The following is a 16,392-nucleotide window of genomic DNA, read 5'->3' as shown; positions in this document are numbered from 1 at the left end:
CATATTATACTATGCACATCCACAGTCAAGTCGCTGATATACATAAGATGCCGCATAACTTCTGCAGGGTCATGGCAGGCCGTAACAGGCCGTCTGAAGCCTTTTTGCACTTGCAAACTCGATGCCAGAGATTGCAAGGTGATGGGCTGTTGAAACGCTAAAACCATGCCGTTACCTCCTTTCCTGCTCGAGAATGATACAGTAGTTATCAATCTGTGCGCCGTGTTTCCCTGGTGGATCCCGTTTGCAAATGCCTTGCTTCCTTTTTCCTGGTCAGCGGTGCCGGCCTGCGGGCACATGACGTCCAGCGAAAAAGACGGGACGAAAAAGAAGGAAACGCGGTAACGATTTCTTACATCCATCGGAAACGAAGCATGGACTTCTAAGATGTCGAATCCAACTGTCACTCACGGGTCGGAATATCATGTTGGAATGGTCTTTGATTGCGAGAGTGGGCACCCTATCTATCAATCAATCAAAGTGCCCCTCTGCACGGATATGTACGCCATTTGAGAGGGATGCCCGTCAAATCGAAGGTTGAAATTAAAATTTGAGGCTCGCGCGATGAGCAGCCCTGATCCCGGAACCTGTTTTGGCCTAAGCCAGACTGCCAACACATCCTTCCACACCATCTCCATCTGCCCCAGAAAAGATACCTCGATCACGAACGATGGCCATATATCTCTGACGTTCAATTCGAACAGGTCAATGTACCACTTATTGACTTGCTGATGCTGATGCCGATGCTCAGGCGAGTTTATTTGCTGCATCAATTATTCACAGGCAGCTAGTCATGCATCCCCAGTGAATGGTTGGCCCCATCGTTCCGTTAATTTCTAGCAAATGCTTGCTGGCCGGGTACATTTCTCGCTACAGCTTCATATACGCTACCCTAAGGTACTTGCAGTTGCAAAGGTACATCTTGCTGTAAAACATTGCAGAGCAAAGAGTAAGTGAGAGAAGAACCCGGGCTGATCTCTGCATCTTGCTGCGCTGTCAATCAGGACGGGAAGAGAGAAGTGGAAAAATTTAAAAAAAATTTTTACTCTACATACTTCCTGTCTTCCTTCTCACATCTTCCCTTTTCTTTTCCCTTTTACGCTTCTTATCTTTCGATATCACTATTTTTCCACATCGCCATTATCACGTTTTCGATTTGATAGGACGTGCTACATGCTACGGACGTACATAGGTGCCTCTGACATCTTCCATCCCACATAACACATACATCGCTTCGCTATTCATCGGACGGAAACAGCGCATCGCAGCAGCTGCAGCAGGGCATTCCTCGAATTGGCTTGTGGGTTTTGAAAAGGAAGAAGCAGAGTTTTGGACGGGTGTTTTGCCGAACAGGGCTGGTTGTCACACTGCGGGAGGCAGATACCAGCACTTGCAGCGATTGAGATTATTATTTTTTTCCCCCCCTCGTTATTTCTTTTCGATCCAGCTTGGGATATTGGGAGATATCTCGTCAAAGCAAGACATACGAGGTCCGTTAAATTTTACCAGAGTTCGAAATTGGCATATTGAATTTTGAAGCCGAGAAGGAGGATGGTAGGAGAAAAAGGACATACAATACAATACAGCTGTATGACCTACCTAACTACTAGTCCCGTCTCGACTGTTGTCTCCGTATTACCTGCATGAATTGTTCCCATCTTGGATTCTCTTCGCGATATCATTTCTGTCAAGTTGTCAAGAAATTTGGAGTGTTCATCAACTTCAGCGAAGAGCCCGTCTAGGAGAGGGATTTTTAAGAACTAGCGGTCTGAACCTGGCCTGATCGAAGTTAGTTTGGTCGTTTCCTCTCCCGCATGTGTCCCCTTCGCATCGTTAAGATTGATTTGATTGTCTTGTCTTGGGCCAGTTCTGTTCTTGGGGCCCTGTTTGAGCCTGCGCGGTTAGAAGAATAACAATTCACCTTTTCTCTCCATCCGTCAATCACAGGCCCGGTTCTCTCACTCACGCACTCACTCAGTCTCTCTCCCTTTCCTCGGACATTCTCCTATCCTCAGATTCATATCATTGTCGGGAATCAGGAGAAGAACAAGAACAAGAACAAGAAAAGAAGTCACTGCCAACTGCTTCATCTCCTCGACAAACCGACCTGGCCTGTTTCAACTCGCCCTTTCCCAGCCGCCGCTGTAGCGTAGCCCGGTCGCGAACGGATGCCCTTCTGGAGCCAGCCATTTTAACCAACTTTTGAATTTGACCAGGGACAACAACAACACCGGCTCTTGAGAACTGTTCCGACAACCCGCAACAACAAAAACAGTTTTGACTTGAACAGAACAGAACCAACCAGAGACTGAGACCGAGTGTGGCCCTCTCAGCCCGGTTTCTTGCCCGATACTTGGACTTGGACTAAGCACTTCAACAACAATCAGCCATCCACCACCAAACCACCACCATCATCAATCACCATCTATCTCCACCTCCTCCCCTCAATAGCCTGGGCTCCCAAGTCCACATGGACGTAATACCGTAGGGTTTCGTTTCTGCCTTCGTCTCGCTTTCCCGCCATCTCCTGTCGGCGTTTCGATCGCCGCCCTGCCCCTTTTCCACGCGATTTTGATATTCCGGGGCTCTGTCGCGAACTCTCCAAAAAGGCTTGGTTGTCGTTTGTTGTCTCTCTCCCCCCTTGACATCATTCCTTCATCCTTTTTCGCGATTCTTTCCCCCAAACTTCCATTCTGTAAATAATGTCGGCAGCGACATATCTGCAGCCCGCAATGTCACAACCAACCCCCGCCTCGGCCTCGAGACGGCCTGCTCACCGTCCCACAACTTATTCTGGTGCCGGAAACTATCAATCCCAACAACCGCCACAGGCTGGTTCTACCACCAGCTATCATCACCAACCACCAATTCAACCACCACCTAGAACAAGCTCTAATCGTCACCAAGGCAGTTCTGCCAATGCTGCTTTACAGCCTGTTTCTGTAACCGCCAATTCGTCAAAAGGAACTTCTAGAAGCCAGCAGAATGATGGCAGCCGATCAGGCTCTCGCAGGGATGGGGATAAGAGAGCCGTATCCACAAATGCCGCCACTGGTTCCTCGTCTCGACAAGAAGGAACCGTTCCCGTACGTGCCGAAAGCACCCGTGAGCCATCTAGAAGACAAGAACAGGAACAGGGAACTACGCCGAATCCATCTCAACCAGTTCCGCAGCAACAACCACAACAAACACAGCAGCCACAGACCAGGCAAGAAAGGATAGACGCCGCGCGAGCCGAGAGAAACGGTAATGCCGCTTCGTCAAGAAAGGAAACACGCTTTGGCAATTATATTCTGGGTCAAACTCTAGGCGAAGGCGAGTTTGGAAAGGTTAAGCTTGGTTGGAGGAAAGATGGGGGCGTTCAGGTAAAACAAAAGCGATCTTTGCATTCTTAGGTGAATTTTTCTAACTTCTCGTCTCTCAGGTTGCCATCAAATTGATAAGACGAGACACTTTGGCACCACACCCCAATCGATTGTCTAAGATATATCGTGAAATTTCAATTCTTCGAACACTCTCTCATCCAAATATCGTCAAGTTGTTCGAAATGATTGAGAACGAACGACACATCGGAATCATCCTTGAATACGCTTCAGGAGGTGAATTGTTCGATTATATCCTCACACATAGATACCTCAAGGACCCTCCAGCTTGTCGGCTTTTTGCCCAGCTTGTCTCTGGAGTCGGCTATCTTCACAAGATGGGAATTGTTCACCGAGATCTTAAGCTTGAAAACCTGTTGCTCGATCGAAATCGTAACATTATCATCACAGATTTTGGATTTGCTAATGTTTTCGACCCCTTGGACGACATCAGCGAGTACGAAGACCGCTTAGATGATCCAAGCGTTTTGAAGGAGCTCGAAAGGGGTGTTGGGGAGGATGGTCGTGGCCGCCGTGGCGATTTGATGGCAACTAGCTGTGGAAGTCCCTGCTATGCAGCCCCTGAACTCGTCGTTAGTGACGGCGTTTATACAGGGCGAAAGGTTGATGTCTGGAGTTGCGGTGTCATCCTGGTATGCCTCTTCCTGGAAAACTATCGGTTGGTGGTAGTTTTTGGATACTAATGCATAAACTTTGGTAGTACGCAATGTTGGCTGGATACCTTCCATTCGACGACGACCCGGCCAATCCTGAAGGGGACAATATCAACCTTCTCTACAAGTACATTGTCTCGACCCCGCTAACTTTCCCAGAGTATGTTACACCGCATGCCAGAGATCTTTTGAGACGGATCCTGGTGCCGGATCCGCGGAAACGTGCAGATTTGTTTGAGGTTGCTCGACATAGCTGGCTCAGCCCATTCGCAAATGTCGTTGGGTTGATCACGAGCTCGACCACGACGACGCAGGATATTATGACGACAACTGTCACTAGTGGTATGTGTGCTTTGAGTCTCTTTGGAAAATATTAGATTAGACACATCTGCAAAAGAAGACCTACATAGACCCGGAAGATCTCTACGAGGAATAAGAAAGCTAATGAATTTGCATACCGGGTAGATGCACAAGAACAACCTGTCCTTACCCGATCTGCTTCTGTCCGCGAGCCTTCGACGACAACTCATGTACACGCTTCCCCGCAGAGCAATCGACATCAAGAGCAGTCCCCATCATCCAAAGCCTCAGGCGACGCAAAGCGAAACACCGTTCAGGTTGAGTATGTGCAACCGAAGACCCAAACAAAGCGGCAGCAGGCAGCATCGGAACAAGAGAAGGCGTCAAAGAAAGAACGCACACCCGTTATCGAGGAAGCTTCAAGTTCGAAATCGAAGGGTAAGGACAGAGAACCGGAACAGCAGTCGCAGCCTTCATCATCTGCAGCTGCGGCCAAACCAACAGCCCCAGAAGAATATCGTCACGTCCCTGTCAATAAGTCTTCTACATCAGGGGTTCCTCGTACACAGGCTGTGGGATCGGATACCGGAAAATTGCCAACAAAACATCAACAACGAGCAACAAGTTACCAGGGGCCGAATCCCCTCCATGGCACTACCAAGATTACGGTTGGCCCACCTGTGATCGAGACACACCCCGTTCCAGCTCCTCAAAGTCAAAGCCGGTCTACCACAGAAACTAGGGATGCTCAAACGGCTGAATCCTCGCAACCCGGTGTCGCAGCCCTTCCTGTCCCACAGAGCAGCAACCGCCCGACGTCTTCAGAAACCGCAAACTCGGCAGTCTCGCGTTCCCAATCCGTTCGACAAACATCCTACACGAGGTCCAAGAACTCCGATCCCGTTATTCCACAGCCCCTTACGGCCTCAAACAAAGCTCCTCAGCCTGTTCAGAAGAAGCCCTACACAATTTCCAACCCCATACCCCAGGATCCAGATGCGATCGGCATGACTATGTCGACTTATGCTTCAGCCAATCCTCGCGAGTCTAATTCTGAATTGTCCAAGGGACACAAGAGGGCAAACACCGTTGGAGGGCCGAGCGCTAGCGCAAAGATCTTTGATAAGATGTTTGGATCCTCGGATAAGACTGGAGCTCAGACCGTCCAACCCCGACCATCCATGGACCGTCCATCTGGTCAAAATAGCGCTGCCCAAACACCGACGCCGAGGCAGTCGATTGAGCAAGTCGGAGGCAAGTACGAGACGTCAAAGGGGAAGCGAAGGTTCAGTCTTATTCCATCATGGGCCCACAAGAATAGTGATCACGGGAGGAAATCAGGACAGGGTAAGCTCATTAAGCATGATCGTCGCCTTTCGCGGTCGGCTGGGAATGCAACTGACCCTAAGGGTCTTACAGCTCAAAGCGCCGAACCACCCGCATCCTCCCACACCACGAATGGCTCGTATGCAAACATCAACCCCGAGCCTACCAGCCAATCGCTAAATTCCCTTCCCCTCGCGAGCACAAATAACGGTACAAGTGGCTCGGCCACAAATGTTGCAAATCTGACCAGCAAGAATCGCAAGTTTGGAGATGCCTACTCGCACGATGGTCAGATGTCTGGCAACTCTGGTAGTACCGGAGCAGCAAGGAGAGTCATGGATTTCTTTAGGAAGAGGGCCATCGGACGAAGCAAATAGTCTCCGCTTCTCCGCACCCAATCCATGCCAGTCCAACGCTTCCAATTTGCGTATTCTCTGAGGACATCAGAGAGGCGAAGAGCCTTCCTGACGAGGCTAATAACCCAACCACAGCTATACCCCCTTCCGCCCACCTGTCCATCTACCTGAGGACTCTTGTCGAGACTGCTACCAGCCCTGACAACCTCCGTTTCCAAATATGTGCGACCTCTAATTTTACATTTCGTCTTCGAAACGTCCTATTACGATACTTTTAATTTAGCAGCGGAAAGCAGTAATATCATTTTGGAATTGATTTGGAAACGATTGACGACAGGCCTGCCAGCGATTCTCGAAACCCCTATTTTGTAAATCTCAACCCGATCCTCCTAACCCTCCGCTTCCGAAGCGATTCTTTTTTACCCCGGTCTACAACCGCCCACCGTTACCAGTTTCTAGCAAGAAAGTACATTGTTGTGATATCTTAGCGGGGGATGCCCTTTTTTTTTGAAAGCACGGTTACCATTTTGACCCATTGCGAGCGCTGCATGCCTACACCCCATAGTCGACTTACCCCATATCTGTGTTTTCCACTTGTTTCCCCAGTTGCCTGATTACGAGCCTTAGAGATGATTTTCCTTTTCCCGAACATCATGAACGCCGATTGTCTTTTTTTTTTTTTTTTTTTTTTCCTTTCTTGTCGGTCTCCTTTGAACTCAGTACTCGATCTTGTAGTCCTACTTTCTGATGCTTGGTTTTTTCTTCTTTTCCTCTTTCTGTCGGCCGGAGTATAGCTACTACTCTCACATAACAGTTTTTTATTTTTCTTTCTTCTTTTTCCTTTGATGCAATGGGAGGGTGTTAAATCATATTCTACTTTTTATATTTGATTTTATTTCTTATCCCTCGTTCGGATTCGTGTTAATATGGCATACACCAAATTTATTCTGAAATACATTTCCCACTTCCTCAAATCATTGAACCATATGCTATTTGGTCTCAACTCCGTATTTCGAATGTCCTTTTCTCTCTCTCTTTTGCGGCGTGCATGACAATAGCCTGCTGATACGACCTTGTTAGCTTGGACGAACCCTAGAGTCTTTGAGCATTCCCTTTAAATTTAAATTTAAATTTTTTTTTTTCTTTTCTCTTCTTCCGTTTCTTGATTCTTTGATCCCGTTGGGAATGAAACGATAGGATACGAAGGAGCAAAAAAGACAGACAGCCTGACCTCCATACACACGCCAAATATTAGTTCTTTGACTCGCCACACTCATGTTTATATATATACATACATAATCGATCATCTATAATTCTATTTTTTTCGAAAATGCCGTGGTTTAAGGTTCGATAGACAGGTACCCAGCAGTTAGGTTTAATGCATGAAGGTTTATAGTATTTTTTGTTTGATTGGTGTAGTGGCCGATAATTGCCTCCTTGGGTATATCAAAGGGTCCTTGCGTCGTCGGTCCTTCTCGGTTTGTTACCTACTATCAGGATCATAACTTAAATTTTTGAAGTCGATCTCGTCCCGACGATAACCTTATATTGTATCAGGGTTTTTTTATTGAAGATCAGGATGGATGGTTGTCGCAGATACTTTGGCGAATTCGCGAAGGAGCTCGACTCGACGTAAATTTTTTCTTTTGCCTCCAACAGATTTCAGGCAGTCTGATTTTTATTTAAATTTTTTATTTCTCCTACGACTTACTGCCCGATGATTTCCAGTAATATGCATAAATAATATTTTTTCATGATAGTTAACGGCTGAAGAAATTTCTTTCGGCGATACCTAAATGTGTATCCTTCATATATTGCATTAATATTATAAGCTACCACCCCCTTGTGAAATAAAAGGCCTTGAATTTTTTTTCTTCTTTCAAAATTTTCAATATGCGCATGGATATGCAAAAGTACATGTCTGTCAGCCAGCATGTTCTAGTTCCTTCGCCGGCTGATGGGCCAGTAGGCGACTTCCCGGACGACCCATTCGACCTGCTGCTCGGTTATGTCCTGCAGATACGGCCTTTACCTTGCCCTTGTTCTTTGATCCTTGACGTAGACATTAGTAGAGCCCATCTATCAACTTAATCTATTCTGCTATCTTTCCGTTAGCTGGCTAGGCTAACTGCACCAAATGCACGTTTTTGATCTTTTTTTCGATAGGTCAACCAAACGAACAGGGTATCTCCCCGGTCCTCGGACCATGGACGAATGACAGCCGGTTCTCCCCCACGCCGGGTTTCTGTCACACCATTGGCCGGGTGGAGCTCATCGATTTTTCGACTTCGGTCTTTCTTTCGACATGGAGCATGGAACATGGAACATCAGACAAGAAGAAGAGATTCCGAGATTCTGGATTGTTAATGTTGCAGAACTAGAAAAAATAGAGAGGGCGGTTGAGACTAAGCAAAACGGTCATATGAGAGTATCTCTTTTTGGATAAGTTAGTATCATCCCCACATTTTTTCTCCCTCTTACCCGTATCATATTGAGATGTTAGAATGTACACACTTCGCATTCATGTGTTGTAAAATCCTCCAGAAATTTTGGGAATTGAGAACGGCGGCATGGAATCGAGGCGTGAGGATGAACAAGGGTGTGGGGGGGGAGCCGATATGCCAGGCGTTTCCGGCCGAAGATAAGAGAGCTTCGAGACTAAAACTCGACTGGACTTATCATGAGCTCAACCTCTTTTCTCTTAGTTCGGCTCGAAATTCTGAGCGGGAACTTCGAAGGGGTGTCACACTAGCATTAGCAGTTTTGAGCAGACTTACTTGAGCACAGCCCATCGGACTCATATGCATCCCTCCATCCTTGCTACTAGGGAATAATATATTTCCTAGTTTCTCCCTTCGTGCCTTTTAGTTCTTTCACTCGTGTATTATTTACACCACCACCATCCGCTATACACACTGGGTAGTATACCTACTTAGGTAATTAATAAAGTACATCTTTACTTGACGATGCTATTGCAGTGACATTGCATCGCAGCGAAACTTCCAACAACTCGTTCCGGTTCTACGACAATGTCAACACAGTTTCGACCTTCCCTCGCCCGCCTCTCCAGATCCATTATCCATGCCACAAATTTGATTAATAACGAGAATATAAACATCGAACAGTCCCACGACCGTTATTCTCGTCCTCCAAATAACCGCCATAATAACAATGACACCGACTCTCCAAAAGCCTCCGCCTTCCTCTTCCTAGGCTTAATCGTCTCGATCTTCTTGCTAGTTTTAGCATCCCATTTCTTTTACTTGTATGTCGTTCGCAAAGAGCCGTATTATTACAGCGTACAGTCTGACGTTGATCCTACATTATGGCATGTGGAGCGGGTAGTCCCGCTTCGCGAACGACTAAGGAAATGGCGAGGACTCCCCAGAAGTAATAGTGATGTCTTCAGAGATGAGGATTTAGAAAGAGTTAGAGCGAATCTTATGGTTCGTGGGTGGAGAGGGAGGGTAAATAGTGATGGAACGCCGAATAGAAACCATAGAGTGGTTGATGATAGAGCTGCTGTTGGGTTTGGGGCCGGTGGGAGTGCAGCTTGGGGGTTCGTCAATAATGCTGGGAATAATATTAGAGATGTGGAGTATGGACCCAGACAGTATATCGAAACAGAGGACACACCGTTTTGGAAGGAGAGACGGTGGGGGTATACGAATTATGGGACATACGACGGATTTGGAACCTCACCTGCGGAAAGAAGAAAGATGATGCTTCTGGCGTTTGGGGATGGGCCAAGGACTCGAGGTGGGAATGTGGTTCCCGGGATGAGCAGTAGTCGTTGGCCTACGGGTACTATCACACCAGAGTTTGGTAGTTACGGGAAGATTACTACAGCTGGTGCGGGAGAAACTGGAGGCTATGGACTCGCCGCGGCATTTTCGTATCATGCGTCGCCGAAGAATACGCATTTCGTCACCCCGCCGATTAGAGCTTCCAGCAAGATTTTGGAAGGGTTGAAGCATACGGGGTTAAGATATACGACGGATAGGGCTACCAAGTTTCCAGACGATGAGTTACAAGAGCATTATCAGAGTCTTTGTGATTCCGAAGATGTGGCTATGAAGGAACTGGAAGAGGCGAGGGATATGGCGGCTGCGGAACATACCTATCATCCTGCTGTTGAGCAAGAACCTGATCATGCCCAAAGGGTTATTGAGAAGCTTACTGAATTGGAGAAGAAGTTGTTACATGCTGTTAAGAGGAGAACGTTGTTTGCAGAGAGGTTTGCTATGAGAGAGAGTGAAGAGGAGAGGGGTGAGTCCAGCCGTGGACCCTCGGTGTCGGAACCCCCACCACCTTATACGGATATCGACGAGCATGGGTTGCATTTCGATGAGGATCACTAACTATAGCCTTCCAATTTTCTACGGCAGTCGAAGCTGGTTTTTCTTTTGTCCGTCACGTTTCATTTTGGTTTTTCTATATCTATTTGGATTTGCTTTTGGACTACGCACGCTATGCTTCTGGGAGCGAATCTGACTAATTCTTTGCTTTGATCTTACGATACCCATGGATAGCAACATTTTAACGTCTTCATTCTTACATTTTTCTTTCTTTCTTTATATATTAGGCTGCCTTTTGTTTATGAATCCCTTACTAGATGTATATATCGATGCTTTCATGCAGATATTGTAGCTTAAATAATGAATCAAAAAAAAAAGACTGTAAAAAACAAGGACCAATACCGCTAATAGACGCCTAATGAGATTTGCAAAAAGTAACGACGAGCTAAAGGAAAAAAATTCTTCCTGCGAATTAACGCCCCGCTTTGGTCACCTAGCGGCGACGGTCGGGATTGCGGAAGACGTGGTGCTAGCAATGAGGAGGAAGACAAGGTATGCCTTCAAACACTAGAAAATCACATCCTTTTCTTCTTCATCCGCGAGTATATCTGCGGGATAATCAGTTCCTGATATTGTCAGCTGTTCGCCTTGTTGTTCTTTGAACTTTTCACGCTCGGCCTCTGCTTCGTCGAGAGCTTTCTTCTTGTTGTTTTTGACTTTCTTGAGACGGTAGAATTCCTCTCGGTCACTTTGTGCAGCGCATATTAGCTTCTATCGTAGATCTATAGGTTGTATATATATGGATTGACGAGGGACCATACAGTTCGTCTAACTCGGAGTTGATGTATTTGATTGTGTTCTCCGTCCTAGGAATGATGACGTGTTCGATGGCGGCGACACGACGGTTGACAATCTAGTTGCCGTCGTGTGAGTAGTTATATCGATCCAGAAACTTAAAGATCAAATACATACCTTGATCACATCGTCTAATATCACGAATGCCGTCTGAAAGAATGCCTTTAGAACCTTGTCCGTCGAGATCGACTATAATAATAGCAGAACACCAACCTGTAAACTCGCCAACTCCACCAAAGTCTCCACAGCCTTCCCATACACATCCCTACACTTCTGCACCTGCTGCCCACCCCTCCCCAAACCCGTCAATCCAAAGTCGTTGTTCTCCTCTGTTATATAGCTCTCAAACGCCGGTAGCTGGACACCGGAAACGTTTTCCTGTTTCGAACGTATTCGGAAACGAGCAGCTTTGACTGATTCCTGGACTTGATAGCCAATTTGGCCGCCAGTGGCGTAGGTCACTTCGGCGAGAGAGAAGGCGGCGATTTGCATGACACGACCCATTTTGCGTTTTGCTTCATCGATGCGGCGGGTGATTTCTGTAGGGGATATTTATATCAGATATTTGATCGCGGGGAGGTTTTTGTGAAGATATGATACCTCGGAAACGTCTGTGTAAAGGGAATTCAATATTATCAGCAATTGTATGAAAATATAGTAGTAGTAAAACGTGGCATAGGATGTAGATATCATGACATACTTCGTCAGAGCCTCAGACTTGCGCTTCAACAACGAGTGGCCGGTCTCAGCGCCCTTGAGCTTGGTCTTCATGATACCAAGCGACTGACGGGTCGGGAAGACCGCCTCTCTGTTCTATCGATAGAAGAAGAAAAAATATGGTTAGCATGTTATCTTTGTCTTGTAGTAAGCGAAGAAGTAACGTACTCCTGCGCCAGACATCGTGGGTGGTTGTGGGTGGTGGTTGTGGCGGGAGGAAGGATAATAGAAGCTGTTGATAAGTCGTAACTAACGATAGGTCGTTTGGCTGTGCTACTACCTAGCTGCAACCGCCGGAACCAGAGGAAGCGCGTCGGGTTTTGTTAGTTCCTCAAACTGCGCTGTACAGCCCGTAACCAGCGCAGATATCAGTACTGGAAAAGAGGGTCGGTGACGGGTGGACAGTTTCGGGCAGTTCCAGTCGCGCGAGGTTAAGTCAAACAGTACCTGCACCAAAACTAAAAAAAGTCTTGACTGACCAGTCACTCCAGAACCGAAAGCCTTCTTATTCTTCTTCCTCGACGAATGACGACGGCCGACAAGCAATGAGGAGGTAGTCTGGGTCGCGCAGCCTCCATCTTCCTTCCAACGTTCCGTCCATCCACCAATCCACCTACTCGATACATCGCGATGCCTCCTAAGAAGGCGAAGGCCATCAAGGCTGAGAAGGCTGAGAAGGCTGTCGAGCAGCAGGCTCCAGCACAACCAGCGGCTCCTGCGCCCAAACCCGCTGAAGTCCCAGCACCGACGACAACCCCTGTTAAACCCTCAGTATCCGTCCAAGAGGTCACCAAGAGCCTCTTCGACTTCCATCTAATCGTACGTCTCGAAATTGTCTTGTTATCAAATACACCATGCGGAGGAATGCTGACGGAATTCTCGAATCGTGTTTCCAGACCGACGAGGACGTGCTATTCGAACAGGATATCCAGCGAGATAAGGTGCCCGAAGTAAAGACATGGCTGCAGTACATCAACCACAAGAAGAAGAATGGGAAGTTGGCGGAGTTGGTGTTTGTACGTTTCGGACAACTGATTCGTTTTGTTAATGTGGACAAAGTGTAGCTGATGGGGATATATTATAGGTCTTTGAACGGGCAGTGAAAGAAATGCCTAGGTCATACAAGATATGGAAGATGGTATGCCGCCTGATGCCGTTTATATGACGAAGTCTAGGTTCTAACATCGTTTTTTATAGTACCTCGATATCCGTGTAAAGCACGTTGAAGGCCTCAATCCCTCCAAATATGCCGCCGAATACGACAAAGTAAACGATTGCTATGAACGCTCCCTCGTCCTCCTCAACAAAATGCCCCGCATCTGGACAGACTACCTCAGCTTCTTGCTCAAACAATGCAAAGTCACGCATACCCGCCACACCTTCGACCGTGCCCTCCGTGCGTTACCGATCACTCAGCATAATAGGATATGGGAACTCTACATACCCTTTGCGAACTCGGCATCCGGTGATACGGCAGTGAAGATTTGGAGACGGTATATGCAGGGTCATCCAGAGGAGGCGGAAGAGTTCATTGAATTGCTACAGGAAATTGGATATTATACCGAGGCCGCACAGAAATATATTGATATCCTCAACAATCCGAAGTTCAAAAGCAAAGCTGGCAAGAGTAATTTCCAACTGTGGATGGAGCTTTGCGAGCTGCTGGAGCATCATGCTAGGGATATTAAAGGTCTGCGGGTAGAAGATATCATTCGAAGTGGGATCAAGAGGTTTGAGGATCAGAGAGGGAAACTGTGGACATGTTTGGCGAATTATTGGACGAATATGGGCGATTTTCATAATGCGAGGGATGCGTACGAGGAGGGGATTACTACTGTCATGACAGTACGGGATTTCACCCAGATCTTCGACACTTATGTCGAGTTTGAGGAAACAATTGTCGCAGCAGAAATGGAGGCTGCAGCGGAACGACAAGCAGCGGGTACGGTTGATGCCGAAGCCGACCAGGCGTTGGACGTCATGATGATGAGGTTCGAATATCTGATGGACAGGCGGCCCTTCCTTGTCAACGATGTGCTGTTACGGCAGAACCCTAACAATGTCATGGAGTGGGAGAAGAGAGTTGCATTGTGGGGCGACAATAAGAAGGAGGTCGTCCAAACCTATACGGATGCGATTGCGGCGATACAACCGAAGAAGGCGGTAGGAAAGTTCAGCGACTTGTGGGCCAAGTACGCCAAGTTCTACGAAGAAGGCGGTGATTTGAATACGGCGAGGATGATCATGGAAAAGGCGGTCAAAGTTCCATTCAAGACGGTCCAGGAACTTGCAGAGATGTGGGTTGAATGGGCAGAGTTGGAACTAAGAAATGAGAATTTCGATCAAGCTATGGACATCATGGCGAAAGCCACGGCGGCACCTAAGGGCGCCAAGGTGGACTACTTTGACGAAACACTCACCCCGCAGCAGAGAGTACACAAGAGCTGGAAACTATGGAGCTTCTACGTTGACTTGGTAGAGAGTGTGGGAACGCTGGCCGAGACGAAGGGCATTTATGAGCAGATATTCGAGTTGAAGATTGCGACGCCACAGACTGTTGTCAACTATGCGAACTTGCTGGAAGAGAATAAATACTTCGAGGAATCTTTCAAAGTAAGTGCCGATTTATTAATTTGTCATATGGAACTATTTGCTAACTAAAGCTTAGATATACGAACGAGGCCTCGACCTCTTCAGCTACCCAACTGCTTTTGAAATCTGGAACTTGTACCTCAAAAAAGCCATGGATCGTAAGATCAATCTCGAACGCCTGCGAGACCTATTCGAGCAATCCCTCGAAAACTGCCCTCCGAAGTTCGCAAAAGTGTTATATATCATGTACGGCCAACTAGAAGAAGAACGAGGTCTCGCCCGCCATGCAATGAGGATATACGAACGCGCGACCCGAGCAGTCGCCGATGAAGATCGCTTCGAGATGTACGAAATGTACATTATGAAATCCGCTAGCAACTTCGGCCTCACATCCACCCGACCCATTTACGAACGTGCCATCGAGGTCCTACCGGATTCGGAAGCCAAGAACATGTGTCTCAAATTCGCGGAGATGGAACGAAGACTTGGAGAAATCGACCGGGCGAGGGCTATCTATGGACATGCCAGTCAATTCTGCGATCCGCGTGTTGCGCCAGAGTTTTGGGAGAAGTGGGAGAAGTTTGAAGTTCAGCATGGAAATGAGGATACCTTCAAAGAGATGTTGCGGATCAAGAGAAGCGTACAGGCGCAGTATAAGTATGTTGATCATCTTCCTAAGCCTTATATTTACACCATGCTAATAGATCACATAGTACCGACGTCAATTTCATTGCTGCCCAGGCCGTTGCTCGTGTTAAGGAAGCAAAGGGTGCCGGGGCACCACTCGATGAGACGGATGGTAATGCTGCAAATGGAACTAAGGATGCCATGCAAGCTCTGGATAGAGAGCTTCGGGCGCCGATGGGCTTTGTGGCAGCGAAGAGCGGTGGAGTTGTTGGTGGACAAGGTGCTCCGAAACCGCAGATTACTGTTCAAGCTGCGGCCAATCCGGATGCCATCGATATCGATATGGATGAGTAAGGCAATATTCGTATCAATTATCCTCGGATACGGTAGCAGCAAACTCATCCACAAATCCCCAAAAAATCAAGGCTACACGCACACAGCTTTTTCTTTTGTTTTTGCATACTTGACTCATTTGTTCTAGTACTCTTTTTTCTTAACATATCATGGGGCTTTTATATATAGGAGTTGGTGTTTTTTATTACTCGCACATTTCCCCTTTGTTTTGAAAAGAATGTTGAAGGCTTTCTAATCTGTTCTACTATTGATACCTTAGGGTCTCATGCACCCCATTTAAAGGACTGTATTATAGGATATCCGATGGACTTTTAGGCTCAACTGAGGGTCTGTTTCTTTTCTATACATTCGATTTCGGTCCGGATCGGATTGCATATGAGGCTGGCTTTTATAGAGATGTGATCGCACCAGCAACCATGTCAAATCCGATACGATTAATCGTAGTAGAGCAGCCTGGTGACTTAGAATCCGTACATTCCCGGACTCGAGGTTAACAGTCGACATGATTTCCGTAACACCGATGCGACAGCTGTAGTTAGCAAGAAAAGCATTATCTATCTGCAAGCTAGCTAGCTCTTCACCCTCGAGTCTCGTTCTCCTCGACGACTTTTAATTCGAGTTCTAGTGGTCTCGTATCCAGATACCCCCCTCCTAAGAAATACTCGAAGGGATACCTTGATATCAAGATATCGATCGATTTCGAGTCCTCATAAACCCAGAAGGCACCGCTCTACTCCACAAGAAGGAATAAAAGGCACGACCGAAGGGCAGTGTATGTATAAGCCTTGAGACATAGTATTAAGTTTTGTAAGTATGATAGTAATATTTAATAAAACCTAGAAACGTAGCCGAGTGGACCGAGGAAGAGGAGAAAGAACTCGCAAAGTTGAAACGTAGGAAGGGACAGATAGAGAGGAAAATACCGAAAGCA

General features: G+C 47.0%; 4 protein-coding genes across 4 annotated transcripts; 3 read left to right on the top strand and 1 right to left on the bottom strand.

Annotated features, from left to right (window-relative positions):
• Positions 1-2,732: 2,732 nt before the first annotated feature.
• On the top strand, positions 2,733-6,039 carry DFL_004876 (uncharacterized protein; the record flags this gene model as incomplete). Its single annotated transcript, XM_067634044.1, has 5 exons — positions 2,733-3,365; positions 3,425-4,015; positions 4,084-4,378; positions 4,502-5,683; positions 5,756-6,039. The coding sequence occupies 5 exons, from the start codon at positions 2,733-2,735 to the stop codon at positions 6,037-6,039; spliced, it is 2,985 nt and encodes a 994-aa protein (XP_067492152.1).
• Positions 6,040-9,047: 3,008 nt separating this feature from the next.
• Positions 9,048-10,379, top strand: DFL_004875 (uncharacterized protein; the record flags this gene model as incomplete). Its single annotated transcript, XM_067634043.1, has 1 exon — positions 9,048-10,379. One exon carries the CDS (start codon positions 9,048-9,050, stop codon positions 10,377-10,379), a length of 1,332 nt encoding a protein of 443 aa, XP_067492151.1.
• Positions 10,380-10,883: 504 nt separating this feature from the next.
• Positions 10,884-12,071, bottom strand: DFL_004874 (uncharacterized protein; the record flags this gene model as incomplete). Its single annotated transcript, XM_067634042.1, has 7 exons — positions 10,884-11,064; positions 11,138-11,229; positions 11,289-11,321; positions 11,385-11,710; positions 11,772-11,782; positions 11,872-11,984; positions 12,057-12,071. 7 exons carry the CDS (start codon positions 12,069-12,071, stop codon positions 10,884-10,886), a joined length of 771 nt encoding a protein of 256 aa, XP_067492150.1.
• Positions 12,072-12,518: 447 nt separating this feature from the next.
• DFL_004873 (uncharacterized protein) lies at positions 12,519-15,461 on the top strand (the record flags this gene model as incomplete). Its single annotated transcript, XM_067634041.1, has 6 exons — positions 12,519-12,707; positions 12,785-12,904; positions 12,973-13,026; positions 13,086-14,501; positions 14,557-15,137; positions 15,194-15,461. The coding sequence occupies 6 exons, from the start codon at positions 12,519-12,521 to the stop codon at positions 15,459-15,461; spliced, it is 2,628 nt and encodes an 875-aa protein (XP_067492149.1).
• Between the last annotated feature and the right edge of the window lie 931 nt (positions 15,462-16,392).

Source organism: Arthrobotrys flagrans, assembly GCF_004000055.1.
Source record: "Arthrobotrys flagrans strain CBS H-5679 chromosome Unknown unitig_0, whole genome shotgun sequence".
NCBI lineage: Eukaryota > Fungi > Ascomycota > Orbiliomycetes > Orbiliales > Orbiliaceae > Arthrobotrys > Arthrobotrys flagrans.
This window is presented reverse-complemented; position numbering and strand designations above follow the sequence as displayed.